Here is a 14076-nt window from a genome sequence, read left to right on the forward strand (position 1 = left end):
ACCACCCCGCTGTGCTCGGGACAGAATCCCACCCTGCTCAGGAAGAGGCGGACACTGATCCCCAGGTGGCCCCGGGAAAGGGGTCTGAGCAGCACCCACGGGCACCACCCCACAGCCCGGCCCCAGGGCAGTTCAGAGCCCACCCTGCCTTGCCTCGGGCATCAAGGGGGGTCTTGCTGGGGTGTGTCCCCAGGGTGTACCTGAGGCCTCTATGCGGCCGAGGAGAGCCGGTCCACCTGCACTGACCATGGGGGCCAACCAAGGGTTAGCGTGGGTTCTGCCTTCATTTATGAAAGGTCGACCTGCAGAGTCATGTGCCACCAAGGCCAGTGTGACCGAGAGCTGGGCAGGCGCCGTGGTCCCGCAGATGTCACCGACCAGGGGGGCTGTGTGCTTAATTGGGCTGGTGGGCGTGGCCCCCACAGCGCTCCCCAGGCCCCAGCTTGTGGCCCTGCGGCGCCTATGTAGGGTGACAAGAGCAACGTCACCGATCTCTCACCCAAGCCAGAAATTAGGATCGGAGCAAAGGTAAAAATTACGTCTGAAAAACGATACAAAAATAAGAAAAACAGCTTGCTCTCTGTAAAAAATATAATCTTCTGTTTCTTCAAAAAACAACAATCTCAGTGACATCCAAAGGACTCAGGACAAGCCGAGAACTGGAGTAACCTGCGTGGGAGAGTGTGCTGACCAGGAGGGGCCACACTGACCCACCGCAATCCCGGTTTCCTGGGCGGGTGGGGCCCAGACGCGAGCCCGGTACTGGGAGGGGCAGTGGTGCGGGTTCGTGCCGGCAGGGAACACCGTCAGACGTCACAAGTGCCGACTGCCGGCCCCAAACTTCTGTGCTCTGCTCGCAGTCACACCCCAAAGCCCGTGACCTCCCAAGCGTCCTTGCACAGCCCACACGGGCAGGGCATCCACAGACCTGGGCCACCGTGGGCCTGGGACGCTCCTGCCCGTGCCCTCCCCCAACACCGGGTGGCTGCAGCCTGGATGTCAGTGCCGGTCTCACTACGGTGGATTTTCATCTGAAAGCAGTGGAATCTGAGTGCCCCCAAAAGCCTCAGTAGGTGTTCTGGGCCTTTCCAAAGAGCAAAGTATTAAAAAAATGTGCTTCTACCTACACGCCATTAGTCACCAACACAGGCTTCCTGGCCAGCCCATCAGGCCGAGATGGCAGGTGGCCCGGACGGGTGGTGGGGCCCCTCCCCGCCAGCCCTTGATGCCCCCACAAAGGCCGAGCACAGAGCGCAGGCCAGATCGCACTCTGAAGACACGCTGCAGGGTGTCTCGCTGAAGGAAGGAGCAAGACCGACTGACTCGTTTATGGTGGTTGGTGAAGGGGCCTCCATGTCACTTGTCACCGACGTCCTTCACATCCAGGAGGAGTGTGTGAAGGACACCCTCCTCCACTATGGCTTTGGTGTGGAAGAGCTTCTGGCCTCCAGAGAGCCGGGCTGCGCGGCTGGTGCTGGTCTCTCTGTCCAGGTGGGGACACAGAGGAGCAGCTGTGCTGGGGTGGCGGCTGGGGTGCCGTGTCTCCTGTGTATCATCCTTTCCAGTGGCCTCCGAGGATCCTCTGCCCTCCGTGTCCACAGATGTCTGTGAGACGTGCCTCTGCCACCGGGCAGGCCGGCACCGTCCCTCGAGAGCCCTGACCCCTGCGTGAGGGGTCTGTGAAACGCAGGATCAACATAATAGAAACCACAGATCGAGGGGAATTATTGCAAAAGATCACGAGGATGTCCAATTTTTTTCCCACTACCAAATTGTTAAAAAAGAAAGAAACTTCCAGCAATGTCCCAGAGAGTCGACACTAGCTGTCGCTGCCCGACGCTGCAGCTGCTGTGATTTTCATGTACTGGTTGAAAATGGTCTCGAAGGCCTCGTCTCTGTGCACCATGGCACCAAACACCAGCGGCTGGAGGAGGAAATGCGGCTTGAGGACAAGACCACACCAGGTTTGAGGGGCCCCCGGCCAAGCCAACGCAGAGCCACATGGGGTCTGGGCACACAAGGGCAGACCAGGAGGCTGGGCTTCAGAGAAGCCGAGGCAAGAGGCAGGGGCCGGGCTCCCAGCTCCACCCGCCCTGAGTAACGCTGCTGGGCGGACCCCGTGGGCCTCAGCCTCCCGGACCAAACTGGACGCAGCAGCAGGTTCCTGCTGCCACGAGGCGAGTGGGGGTGCCTTCCACCCAGTGGAAGCCCCAGCCGGTCTGTGGCTCTGAGCTCGTCCCAGGATGCCCAGAGCCACAGTTCTGGGCCCACCCACCATCTCCCTGGCCACCCGCCTGCCTGGGACTTACTTTCTGGGTGGATGGTGTCGACACGGCAATGCCCATGCCCGACCCCGGGAGGACGGAGAGGACCTTGTACTGAAAGACAACAGCACGCCTGTCACCACGGGCCTCCCTTGGGGATAGGGCCATGCCACCCTCCCCACACCTCAGGCCATTCTCCTCCGTGGAGCCCACAGACAGCAAGACCCACGGGGGGCCCGGGATTTCCCAGCCACAAGAGAGAGGACTGACTTTGTGACTGAAAAACCAGACCTGCAAACACTCCGTCCCACCCTGTCCCAGCCAGCCAGCAGGCCGGCCCCCGAGAGGCTTGGGGTCTCTCTAAGGAGCACCACGTGTGGGGGATGGGCCTCAGCGGGGCAGGCCGGGAGGACCCTGCCCCATCGCACTCCTTCTGACCCCACCAACCACACATCCTCTCTCCAGAGCAGAGGGACCCATAACAGCTGTGGGGGTGCTCCTGACACGCCAACAGAGGGAGGGAGAGCTGCCAAGCTGACTGCTGGGGCCCACGGCATGGCCTGGCCTGCCTGTGCCCAGGACACTCAGAGCCAGGGGAGGGGGAGCAGGTGGGGGCCACCTCCACCAAGTGTCCTCGGGGCACTGGGCACACCTGCGCCCATTCCACGTGACGGTATGAGGGAAACTAGCTGGACAACGCCGAGTGGCGACAGTGTCTGTGCCCTCACCTAACCGTGCCCTGGGGCCTCGCGGTCTCAGGGACGAGGGGGATCGCACAGTGGACAGAGCCGGCTCAGGTGCCTGACCACCGGGCCCACCTTGCTGTGCTCTCCCTTCCCATCTGTGTGAGGGCGCCACAGGAGGGGGGAGGCAAAGGAAACAGCCCTCGGTGCGTGGACGCTCTCTGACGGGAGCTGAGGGGGTTTGCATGGAGCCTTCTAGAAGGGGAGCCCTCACACGGGCAACAGCAGCGCCTGTGGAGTCCCCAGATGACGCCTGCCTCACTGTAAATGTGTCCAACCAAACCCACCAGCTGTGCAGCCCTGTGGCCTCCCTCTTCCTGAAACCAGAGGGGGTGACAGGACGGCGGGATGGCAGGGGCGGGGGCCACACCCACCTTCTGGATGTCTGTGATGTCCACCAGCTTGATGACTTTGTTCCTCTTGGAAGAGCCCGATTTGGAGCTCTCGAAGCACAAGTAACTAGTGAGAAACAGGCACAGCCAGCAACTGAGCCAGGGGTCCTGACCGGTGCCGCCACCACAGCCCCCTTGGGGAGAAGGCCACCCCCACACCTGCCACCATGCCCTGGCCTTTGCAAAAGAGTCCACTTTTAGAAAGAGTTTCATAGCTTTTAAAGATTAAAATCCACCGCCCTACACTGACCCTGACACACATGCCCATCTCGTTAGAGTCCTTGGGACGCCCAACGAGAGATGGGAGCGTCCCTGAGGCCTGGCGGGGGGTCGGTCCAGTTCCTTCAGCGAGGGGGACAGAGGGACACATGGGCCCTTGGCCGCTGTGAGTGGGGGACGGTTGGCTGAGGGCCCCCAGGGCTATGGACAGACCCCGCCCCTGGACCTGCTCCCCACTTCCCCCAGCTGGGGGGCAGCGTCAGGGACGAGCTCACTGAGTCTCGTCCTGGGGGGAAAAGGCCCCAGCAGGAGAGTAGCAGGGACCTCCTGCGCCTCGGGGCTCCGGCAGGTGGAAGCACGTCCACACGACTCCGTGGCAGTTCCGTGTTGCCCCACTACAAGCACCCCAGACCAGAGTGTCCCCGCGGGTCTGGAGAGGTGACGGTGCGGCTGGCCCGGCCACGTCCCACTCAGAGGCAGTACTGGCTGCCCCTGGGAGGCAGGAGAGCCAGCGGGGGCGGCACAGGGAGACGAGGCCTGGGGAGGAGGCTCCTCTGCCCTCGGTCACACCCAGAGGTCACGCCCGGAGGTCACCCCGGGCCCTGCAGCCGGGTCTCGGGAGCGCATCGGCCTCACTCACTTCTCCGTCACGTACAGCACGCCGTTCCTGATGTAGTCTGTCGGCATCTTCCGGTCTCGGTTTATCAGGCAGCAGCGCCAGCCGTTCTCACACACTGACGGGGACAAGACGGACTCGTCATTTTGTCCCACTGGAAGCACCCCTTCCCCGCCCCAGGTTTGACGTTGGGACCCATCAGCATGGGTTTTACAAAGATGCACCGACACACATTCTCCACCAGCAGATAAAACCCAGGGAGGGGAAGTGGCCGTCAAGAATGAAGTGGCATCTAAGAGCATCCAGAAGACAGATGCTTCCTTTTCCACAGGAATATGCAGAGGTTTTGTTTTTGTAAAGGAAAAGCACACAATTTAAATAGGGCAGTAAAACAAATCAAACTGCAGCCACGACCCTGAGTGCACGTTCTCAGGGGCTGGGTCAGCAGGACAGGGTTCAGGAGAAGGTCCGAACTCGAATTCTCCAGTTTTCTTTTCGAGGTTGGTATCACCCACAGTGGACAGCCAAAATATTTGCAAGGGCCCAACTCCCCGAGAGCCGAGCACTTCAGGAGTTTGGGGGGTCCTTTCCAGGAGGCTGACCCGGGACCCGGGTTCCTGGGTTGCCTTTCACTGCACAGTGATCCAGAGGCCACAGCCCGGCCGTGCCCGGGGTCACGGTGGTGGGGTGGGGTGGGGCGGGAGAAGGAAGGACCTCAGGGAAGCCCCTGCCTGGGCCGCTGAAGCCAGCAAGCAGCACGGAGCCGCTGTGGGCCTCTCTGCCGGGGGCGGGCCCGTCTGAACTGCTATTAGACTGTTCATTGCTGAGAAGGTCAGCTCCCCACGTGGGCCGGGAGCACGCCCTGCTCCTCCAACCCGCCTGCCCAGAAGGTCCAGGAAGCAGGAGGCGGGGAGCCCTCCTGTGGCCCTGATGGCCTGTCCCCGCCATCGGGGCCCCTGGCATGGGGTGGGGCAACCCCACCTGGCCAGGCCAGGTCACAGACTCATCGCACACATACCTGCCAGCGGACGCTCGTTTTCTGTCAAGTTAAAGATTTCATGGAAATTGCCCTTCTTGGTGCCGTGGAAACGACCGGCGTCCTCGTCCTTACTCAGGCCGGCTGGCGCACTGGACACGTAGCTCCGTGAGGAGGCTGTCTGCAGCTGCCAAGAGCACACCACGTCCCGTCAGCCGTGCCGGCGGTGGGGGGACAGAGGGGCCAGGCACACCACCACCCCAGCTGCAAACTCAGACGAGTGATCAGGCACATATGCCCAGTCCTCAGCCCACGAGCCCCCTCCTTCTGGGCAGAGAAGCCCACTGCAGTGGGGAGACTCTCTCTGGCCCCTGGCACCATCCCCACCCAGATCGCCGCAGCTGAGCCTGCGCCCCAGCCCACGCAGTCCAGGTACTGGCGAGGCAGTCAGTCAGATGGACACGTCAGAAATCAGATCTGGCCCCGGACAGGCCACAGAGAGCAGCGTTAAAAAGTCAGTCACAACACGGCAATGCAAGCATCGGGTCACAACAGGAGGAGTGGCTTCCACACGGACTCTGTACCTTGTCATGCCCTGACAGCTGGCCGGAAAGGAGACCACGGACACACGTGTGACCGAGACAAAAGAAAAAGTGGGTCCATGTGATGCGAGGTCACAAACACACGGTGAGCAGAGCTGTAAGCGCAGACACACGGGCCCACACGACACTTCAACAGGGGAGCCCTCCATCCTGGGAAGCCCACATCCTCACCCCCTTCGCTCTCTCTCGAGAGTGGCCAACACTCAGCGGTCCTGACCCCCAGGCAGCCCCCACCCCAGCCACCCCAGGACTAGGACGGGCCTGTCTCCTGCCATGCCGTTAGGGAGCCAGGCTGCCTGCCTCTGTGCCTCTTCCTCGAAACCACCTCCATCTGTGTGCCGGAGCCCATCCCCGGCTCACCGAGGTGGAGGCTGCCACGAGCGCCCAGCTGTACACCCAGCTGAATGAGCTCAGGCTCCCGACAAGCTCTGCTACCCCAGAATCCAGGGAGCCCGATCCACACGTGACCCAGAGCTTCCCTCCCCTCGATGGGTCACCGCACACCGTCTCCTCAGCAGACGCTAACGTGCAAGACTGCAACCCAACGTCACCTCCTCTAGGAAGCCCTCTTAGACCTCCCTGGGAGTGCTACTGGGCCCAGAACCTCCCCACTTGTCTGAGACCCCAAGAGAGCACCTAGGCCTGGCTCAGGGCACGGTGCCTGATGCCCATCTGGCCTTCCGCTGTGAATGAAATACGGGCCCGGGGCCAGCCCGGGAGCACCACGTGGGTGCATCTCAGTTGCTGCTTGGCCTTGCTGCCCGAGACTCAGAGCTGGGGACAGTGGGGACCCAGAGCCCACTCACAGAGTGGTCACTCCCAGGGGTCCCCCCTTGCAAGGCCCCCAGGCTCCTGGCAGTCATGACCAACACCCCACACCCTGCCTGCCCTCGGCCTGGGGGCCAGTTGGGCTCAGTGGGGCCCGCTCCCATGTGAGTGTGTGGGAGGGTCCCCTGGGGGCCTTCAGGCAGGTGGGGGCGTCCCCAGCAGCCATCCCCTGCCCAGGGCTGGCCCTCAGAGACGAACAGAGGGATGGATGGACCTTCGAAACAGCAGAGCTGGCTCACAGGGAAAACCTCCACTGGGTTTTAAGCTGTTTGTTTCAAGGGCGCCATAAAATGGGACGTCAGCTTCCCCTCAGGCCAGGAGAGGGTGACTGAAGCGAGAGGGCCAGGGCCTCTCCCAGCCCAGCCTCAGGCCGCTCACCCTGCGTGACACGGCGGCAGCGCTGGAGCGCTCTTTGAGCTGGGGGTCCGTGGGCAGGCTCTTCCAGATGATATAGGGAGTGTCGTACTTGGCGCGCAGTCTCGGGCAGCGTTTGAAGATAAAATCGATGAGGAAAAACTTGATTCCGGCATAGAGTCCTGGAGGGGGAGGACACAGCCCATTTCATCCAGGACCGTGCGGCTGTGCCGTCCGCTCAGGATGGCGGCCCCGCACCTCCCGCGCCGGGGCCCCTCGGCGCTCTTTGGGGAAAGAGTGTCCAGGCCACGCAGAGGGCCTCCTGGAACCCAGGTGTGGGAAGGTGGCCCTGGTGGGGTGACGCAGGGCAGGGGAAGTGACCCCAGCAAAGGGGGGGATCCACTTCTGTGTTTCGTTACCTCCACCAGGAGGTGGCTGAGGCCAAACAACGAAACTGTCTCCAAAGCCAACCAAATGCACAACCATGCACTACCGCCCCCAGGGCGACTCACACAGAGGAAACGGGAACCCGTCCCCAGCGCGCCCGTCTCTGACCAGGTGGACTGCCAGTTATGGCCGTGGGTTGCCCCCGGGTCTGAGTGCCAGTGTCAGCCCAGTTCACACGGCCAGGAGGACATTTTATGTTCGTTGGCTTCTGTCATTTTCCCCACAGCCACATCATCTGCCAGCCCTGCATTCCCAGGCGACGGGTGCAGGGAAGGTGCCAATGAAAGACCGAGGACCCTCTGCACATCGCGGGGCCAAGGGTGGGTCAGAGCAGCGCTCAGACCATGAGACCCCGTAACAGCGTGGCCACTGCTCTCAACGCCCCAGCTTAGATCTGGCCCCCACCACAGCACCCGCCCATCACTGTGGACAGGCCCTGCCAGCTACAGGCGGAGACGCTGAGGCCGGGAAGACCCTGCTGCCCACAGTGGGTCAGGGCTCAGGGTCTGGCCTGGGGAGGAGGGTGCAGATTCCTGGGGGAGCAGAGCTGAGGGGGGTGGGGCGGCCTCAAGACCACGGCCTTGGCCTTGGCACAGCCTCTCCACCTGCCAACACCTGAGCAGGGCCGTGCCCCAGGTCTGACGCAGCCCCTTTCCTCCCAAACCTGCTGAGGTCTCTGGGTTTCAGATGGGCTTCACTTCTCCCAAATTTAAATGTTCTGATAACAAGCCACTGGACAAGGTGCAGGGGAAGGAATGCCAGTGTGAGTTAACAGCTGGCCTCCTCCCTGGAGGCATGCGGTGTCGGGCAGGTGTTCTGGCGGGAAGACGATGCCCAGGCGCTCCCTGTGCAACACTTAACCATGCACATCAGCTCTGACCCGGTGCGAGAGCCGTGTCCCCTTACCCACGGCTAGCCCCACCAGGCGGTAGGGGAGGAAGCAGGAGGCAAGGAAGGCGGCCCACAGTGCGACGTACAGCTTCTGCGTGATCTCGGGCTGCACCCACATGAACAGGCTGCAAGGGAGACGGGAGGTTCAGCTGGGTGGGGGGGGCCGCACCCCAAACACAGCAGGCCCGGGGCTGGTGACTTACTTCTTGATCTTTTCCAGGATGTCGGCCATCTTGCCAAAGAGGTTCTGTGTGAAGAAGAAACTGTGGTTACAACAGACCCCAAGGCCGTTGGTCCACACGGCAACGCTGGGAGGGCCCAGGTTCATGGGCTGGCCGGAGACGTGCAGCTCCCATGAGACCACAGCGGGGCACCACTGAACCTAGGGATGGGGTGACGGGTCCCGCCTGAGGCCCAGGTTAACGCACTGAGAGTGACAATGGCCCCAGGGCTGCGTCCCTCCCAGGAGCTGTCTTAGCTCTGCCCAGGAGGGGCTCCAACCGCCAGGATGCTGGCTGTCAGACTAAACCAGGAGGACCCTCCCCACCACTCAGGGCCATCTCAGGTGTGGGTGAGGGATCAACAGGCAAGCCGACTGCAGGTCAGCTGACGTCAGACAAGCCAGACCTGGAGTTTCGGGGTGCTGGGGCCCCCAGTGGATAAGGTCGGAGCCCAACGACAGTACCTGAGCTTTCTGGGCAACGTCCAGCACGAGCTGGAACTTCTCAGACACGGTCAGGTCTTCCTTTGGAGGCTCCTTCAGTCAAAGGGGAAAGAGAATTTCCACTGAAATTTAACAGTTCAGAAAAATTACTGACATAAACAGCACAGAAGCCTCCCAGCCCCAGGACCGGGGTCACGCTGCTGCCCCCACACAGCCAGAGGGACGGACGAACCTGGGGACCCAGCACAAGGGGGCCGGCACAGGGCGGCTGTTCTGGCAGACACCCCTTTGGAACCTGAGAGGGTGGTGGGCAGCAGGCAGCGCACTCAGTGGGCAGGGCTGAGGCTCCAACTCACACCTCAACGGCTCACCTTCAAAGGTGCATCTGACCTCACCCTGCTTGTCTGAGTTCATTCAGCAAGAACCTCCTGAGTTCCTGGCCTGGGTACAAGGGCCGGGTGGGCACAGGCCTGCCTCCCCTCAGACGCCCTCCCTGACCCCTGTCTAAGGAGGTCCTACAGGCACCACTGCGCCCAGCACTCCTACTGCGCGCTCCATGCACACAGTAGGTGCTCAAACCTCTGACGAGGCCCATGGAGGCACCAAGGTGTCCCTCCTGCCCACGACTGGCGGTTCCACCCCATGGGCCAGAGTTCCCCGCTACAGCAGGGTCAGCAAACGTTTTTCTATAAAGGCCCAGACAGTAAAACACATGTGGCTCTATGGGCCATGCAGTCTCAGTCATAGCTACTTACTTCAGCCGTTGCAGCCCCAAAGCAGCCACAGCATGCCTCAATAAATGGGCATGTCTGTGTGTCAATAAAACTTTTATAAAATCAGGGGGTGGGCCAGAGGTGGACTACGGTCGTAGCTTGCTGATCCCCGCTCCACAAGCACCCTGGTCCAGCCCACTGTTCACCTCCCTCCACAGGAGGCAGTGAGAGGCTATAGCGGCCCCCTCACTACCTCCCCCTCCACCACATCACACTTTGGCTGGGAAGGGGCAGTAGGACAGACCGGCTCAGGACAACCTGTTTCAGGAGCAGCCAAGGCTGAGCCAGTAGGGGGTACTGGGGGGTCATCAGCCAGAAAGAGGCCAGAGTGCAGCTGCCAAGGGCTCCGGGCTGGGGGGCGGCTGGCCTTCTCATCCCTGCCCTCTCCTCGCCAGGCAGGGCTCCAAGCAGGCGTCCACACAGCTGCATCTGGAGGCCTTGGGGTACCTGTGGCCTCCCGCACAGGGCAGCAGGCCGAGGCCTGACCTGGTGGAGACGGAGACCTTCGCCCTCCCAGGACTTACCACAGCTTCGGACACTTCTGGCACGATGCTCCACTGTATCCTCCAGCCCCTGGCAAACAGGAGACAACCACACACCTGTAAAAGCCCGTCGCCTGCAGGTGGTGGGCAGAGTTAGAGGGATGAGGGCCCATCACCAGCCCTGAGCTCCCATGAGCTGGGGGTAGGGAGGGCACCCTGAGATGCCAGCCGTGGGGACGGGGGGCTGTGGATACCACCAGGGCCACTCCTGGGCTCTTGAGAATGGATGATTCAGGCCACCCTCCCCGGCCCTCCCTTGGGGGCCCTCCTGGGGCAGGGACACATTTAAAAGCCCTTAGAGGTGATGGGGCGAGAGGCCTTTCAAATAAGTCAGTGTAGCATCAACAGTAAGTGCTTTCATTAATCACGGCCCGTCTGCCCAGACGGCCCCGTCATGGGTGTTTAAAGGGTTTCTTTGCTACAAAAAGCACTTGCAAAGGAACCAACGTACCGAGACATAGAGAAGCGCCTAGAAAAATCAGTGTGCACAAGTGTGAACTTTTGAAGGGCTGAGTAAAAACACTAACGGAGGTCTCTCCTCAGGCCCGGGGGATGCTGAGGTTTACTCTGCTGGGGCAACCACAGGTTTGGACAGACCCAGGCAGGCCCAGGGACGAGGGGTCTTTGCCTAAGCGTGCTGGCTCCCAAAAGAGCACCCCACCCCAGCCTCGAGCGGGGGCGCTCGGAGAGCACAAAGGGGAGACATCCTGTAGCACCAGGGCTTGGTGACCGTTAACCAGCTCACTCTGCATCCCAGTTCCTCTTCAGCATGTGCATCTAGACTAGCAGGGACCCCCCAGGGCAGAGCCTCCGAAGCTCCATCAACCCCCACTGGGATGTCATCGCTGGGGTTTCGAGGGGCACTTTCCTGCCAAGATGCAGCACGATCAGCAGAGGGGCTGGGGTGACCATGCAGCTGGCACCCGCTGGCCACTGGGGAGTTTGGGAATTACACACTGCCAGCTCCAACAAACCCGGTGGGGGTGGGCATCCAGAGGGTTCAGGAGCCAGTGAGAGGACAACCCCCCAAAATGCCAGTGCATGAGGCAGAGCCGGCTCAGCACGTGCCACAGCTGTGCGTGTGACGCAGAAAGACAGCACAGCCACACACATAGGACAAACCAGCTCACCTACCTGGCTATGAGGTAATTGAGGGATAACCTCAAAATTGCTAGAAATAAGAACATGGGGATGGCCCAGCCATGCCACACGGCATTCATGTACACCTGCGGGTTTGGAGAGAAAGCGGGTGGGGAGGGAGACGGTTAGGCAACCTGACAGTGTGGTTCGGGACAGGCCACATCCCCCCCTGCACCTCAGCTAGGCAGGCCGCGCTTGGCAGGAGACCAGCCCCCAGCGGCTCTCCAAACGCCCCGGGATGAGGGCATGCGCTGCAGGGAAGCCCCGAGAAGGCTGCCTTCTTGGTAAGAGCTGCCAGGGGAAGGCAGACACCCGCTTCGGGAGGGGGTGGGACGGAGAAGCTGCTGTGAGTGGGCAGGGAGGGAGCATGTCCCAGGGAAGCAGCTCTGGACATGGCCCAGGATCGGGAGAGAGAGCTGACCCCACGCAGAGGTCTTGCCCACCCCAGGCACAGCTCCCTCATGCTGGCGCTGGAGGCATCACCAGGACTCAGGACTGGCTGGGAACCCAGGTACGCAGCACGTGCCAGGCACAGTGCCGTGGGGCCCTCACCCTGATCCCACCCGTGCTTGGCACAGGGCTGCAAGCAGAACAGGTGCTCAGAAAGGGGCAGGGAATGGAATGCAATGGGGTTCAGGCGGAGGCCAGGAGCGGGGTGGGGACAGCAGGGCTCATCTCTTAGCAATAACAGACACGGACAGACTAAGGTATGTGTTGACCCAGAGCACAGAAGGCCTCACAGAGCAAATAGCCTGTGATGGGTGGACAGAGAGGACCCCTGGGTGAAGGTGGGGCTGTGCCCTGCCACCTTGGCCTGTCCTCTGTGAATGTGCTAAATGCCCATCTCCCGGGGGTTGGTGGGCCCCAGGGCAGGCACCAGGCCACGGGCTTCAGGGCGGTCCTCAGGACCCTCTCAGGCTGAGGCCATCTCGGGGGCCTCTGCAGAGATGGGGCATTTGGGAGCTGTGGCTGCCCCCCTCTGGCCTCGGGGCCCCACAGGCAGGTGGGTGGCCTGTGTCCTCCTCCCACTGGACGGGAGGGTCTCCCTGCGCAGGGCTGGGGGCAGCCACCGCAGGACGATTCAGACAGGGCAGCCGGGCCTGTTTTCCCCAAAGCATACCACGATGCTGGCCCGACACCTCCCGTCCTGCCCAGGCCTGGCGGCTCACAGAGGCCTGGCTTGGCCACAGGTCACTGTGCGCCGGCCAGGAGCCATGCCCAGCCTCCGACACCTGGTGGGAGGGACCCTGGGTTCTACACAGGCAGATAAGACTCCCCGCCGCCCTCTCCTGACCCATCCAGAGGCCCCTTCCTGTGAATGCTGCTGTGGGGGACGCCTCTGGGCAGACAGGGAGCCTGCGGGCGGCCCTGGGCCACACCCATGCCCTCATCTGTTTCTCGAAACAACACCCCGCGTCATTACACCCACTTTACAGATGGAGAAACTGAGGCTGAGCAGGTCCCTGGGGCTGTCCCCCACAGCAGGGGGTGGGTCCCTTGGGAAACCTCAGGGAGGGCGCCCGCCCCGCAGGCAGCACTCACGGTGAAGGCGATGGCGGATGTGTAGACGGAGTACCAGTCGGATAAGGCAGAGAGGTTCTTCACAAAGCTGGTGACAGGCTTGGCACCGCGCTCTGGGGACAGAACAGGCCGAGGGGTCAGGCCAGCGCTCCCCAGTCCTCGGGCACACCTGGGAGGTCAGGCTGGCCGCACCAGCTTGATGGGGAACCAAAACGAGCCAAGCAACCCCAAATGATGCAGGCTCCTGGCACGCCTGACCCCTCGGCCAGCGCTCCCTGGCACTCCCGGTGCTGTTCACTGTCCCCTGTCCCCCAGGGAGATGCCGGCCGTCTGCAGCCCCCACGTCTGTCCTGCAGACAGGAGAAGGGGGAGCGGGGGGGTTCCCACCCCCTGCGTGTATCTAGGGAAAGCCCCCCTCTGCTCTCAAATGCTGAGGCTCCCGGCCTGGAGGGAATCTGTGCGTGGCTGCGGGGAAGGGTGGCTAGAGGCGGCTGCATCGTCTTTCACCCAGACTGACTAGGGGGCCGTGGACACACTTCCAACAGGAGCCTTCCTCCTGAGGAATTCTTGAAAAACACCTTTCTGGAAAGAAGCCCAGCTCAGCAGGAGATGGCAGAGCCCCTGAGCTGGCCGCCCCTCCCGCTCCCAGCTCGGCAGCCCCACCCAGTCGCCGGCCTGCAAATACTCACTCAGGCGCCTCATGTTCTCCGTCAACCTAGGAGAGAGGGGACAGAGAGGTTAGTGCTGCAAAGCACCTCTGCCACCGCCCCCGATGCCCGCACCTGCTGCACATGGATCACGGAGTGGCTCTGGGAGGCAGGAGCAGCCAGTGGGGACCTCACTGCTGCTCCCTAAGCTGGCGAGAGGGTCTCATCTATGGACCATCCCTCATCAGCCCACAGCCCCAAGAACCCGAGTCCTGTAGAGTGGGGGGGGCCTGGCCCATCGGGCGCCCTCAGAATCCCCAGGGCGGGGACCCACAAGGAAGGCACAGGCTGTGGGCACCTGGCCCCAAGCCCTGGTCTCCACGCGACGTTTGTCACAAAGCATGAGACCAGAGAGTGGGGGCTGTGGTGCTAATGCCCATGGTGGAAACCTGCCCCA

At 62.2% G+C, this 14076-nt stretch overlaps 1 protein-coding gene across 1 annotated transcript in view; it reads right to left on the bottom strand.

Moving 5' to 3' along the window:
- Nucleotides 1–1137: 1137 nt before the first annotated feature.
- GRAMD4 (GRAM domain containing 4) overlaps nucleotides 1138–14076 on the bottom strand; it is an 82769-nt gene continuing 69830 nt past the window's right edge. Inside the window, exons 7-19 of the mRNA XM_058568132.1 lie at nucleotides 13662–13687; nucleotides 12994–13085; nucleotides 11446–11537; nucleotides 10294–10342; nucleotides 9018–9089; nucleotides 8536–8579; nucleotides 8348–8457; nucleotides 7019–7176; nucleotides 5253–5397; nucleotides 4259–4352; nucleotides 3382–3466; nucleotides 2310–2378; nucleotides 1138–1924 (exon numbers count right to left, since the gene is read on the bottom strand). Coding sequence (XP_058424115.1) covers nucleotides 1820–1924; nucleotides 2310–2378; nucleotides 3382–3466; nucleotides 4259–4352; nucleotides 5253–5397; nucleotides 7019–7176; nucleotides 8348–8457; nucleotides 8536–8579; nucleotides 9018–9089; nucleotides 10294–10342; nucleotides 11446–11537; nucleotides 12994–13085; nucleotides 13662–13687 — 1141 coding nt within the window. The 3' untranslated portion in view covers nucleotides 1138–1819. The remainder of the gene's footprint in view (nucleotides 1925–2309; nucleotides 2379–3381; nucleotides 3467–4258; nucleotides 4353–5252; nucleotides 5398–7018; nucleotides 7177–8347; nucleotides 8458–8535; nucleotides 8580–9017; nucleotides 9090–10293; nucleotides 10343–11445; nucleotides 11538–12993; nucleotides 13086–13661; nucleotides 13688–14076) is intronic.

Source organism: Diceros bicornis, chromosome 25, assembly GCF_020826845.1.
Source record: "Diceros bicornis minor isolate mBicDic1 chromosome 25, mDicBic1.mat.cur, whole genome shotgun sequence".
NCBI classification, from domain to species: Eukaryota; Metazoa; Chordata; class Mammalia; order Perissodactyla; family Rhinocerotidae; genus Diceros; species Diceros bicornis.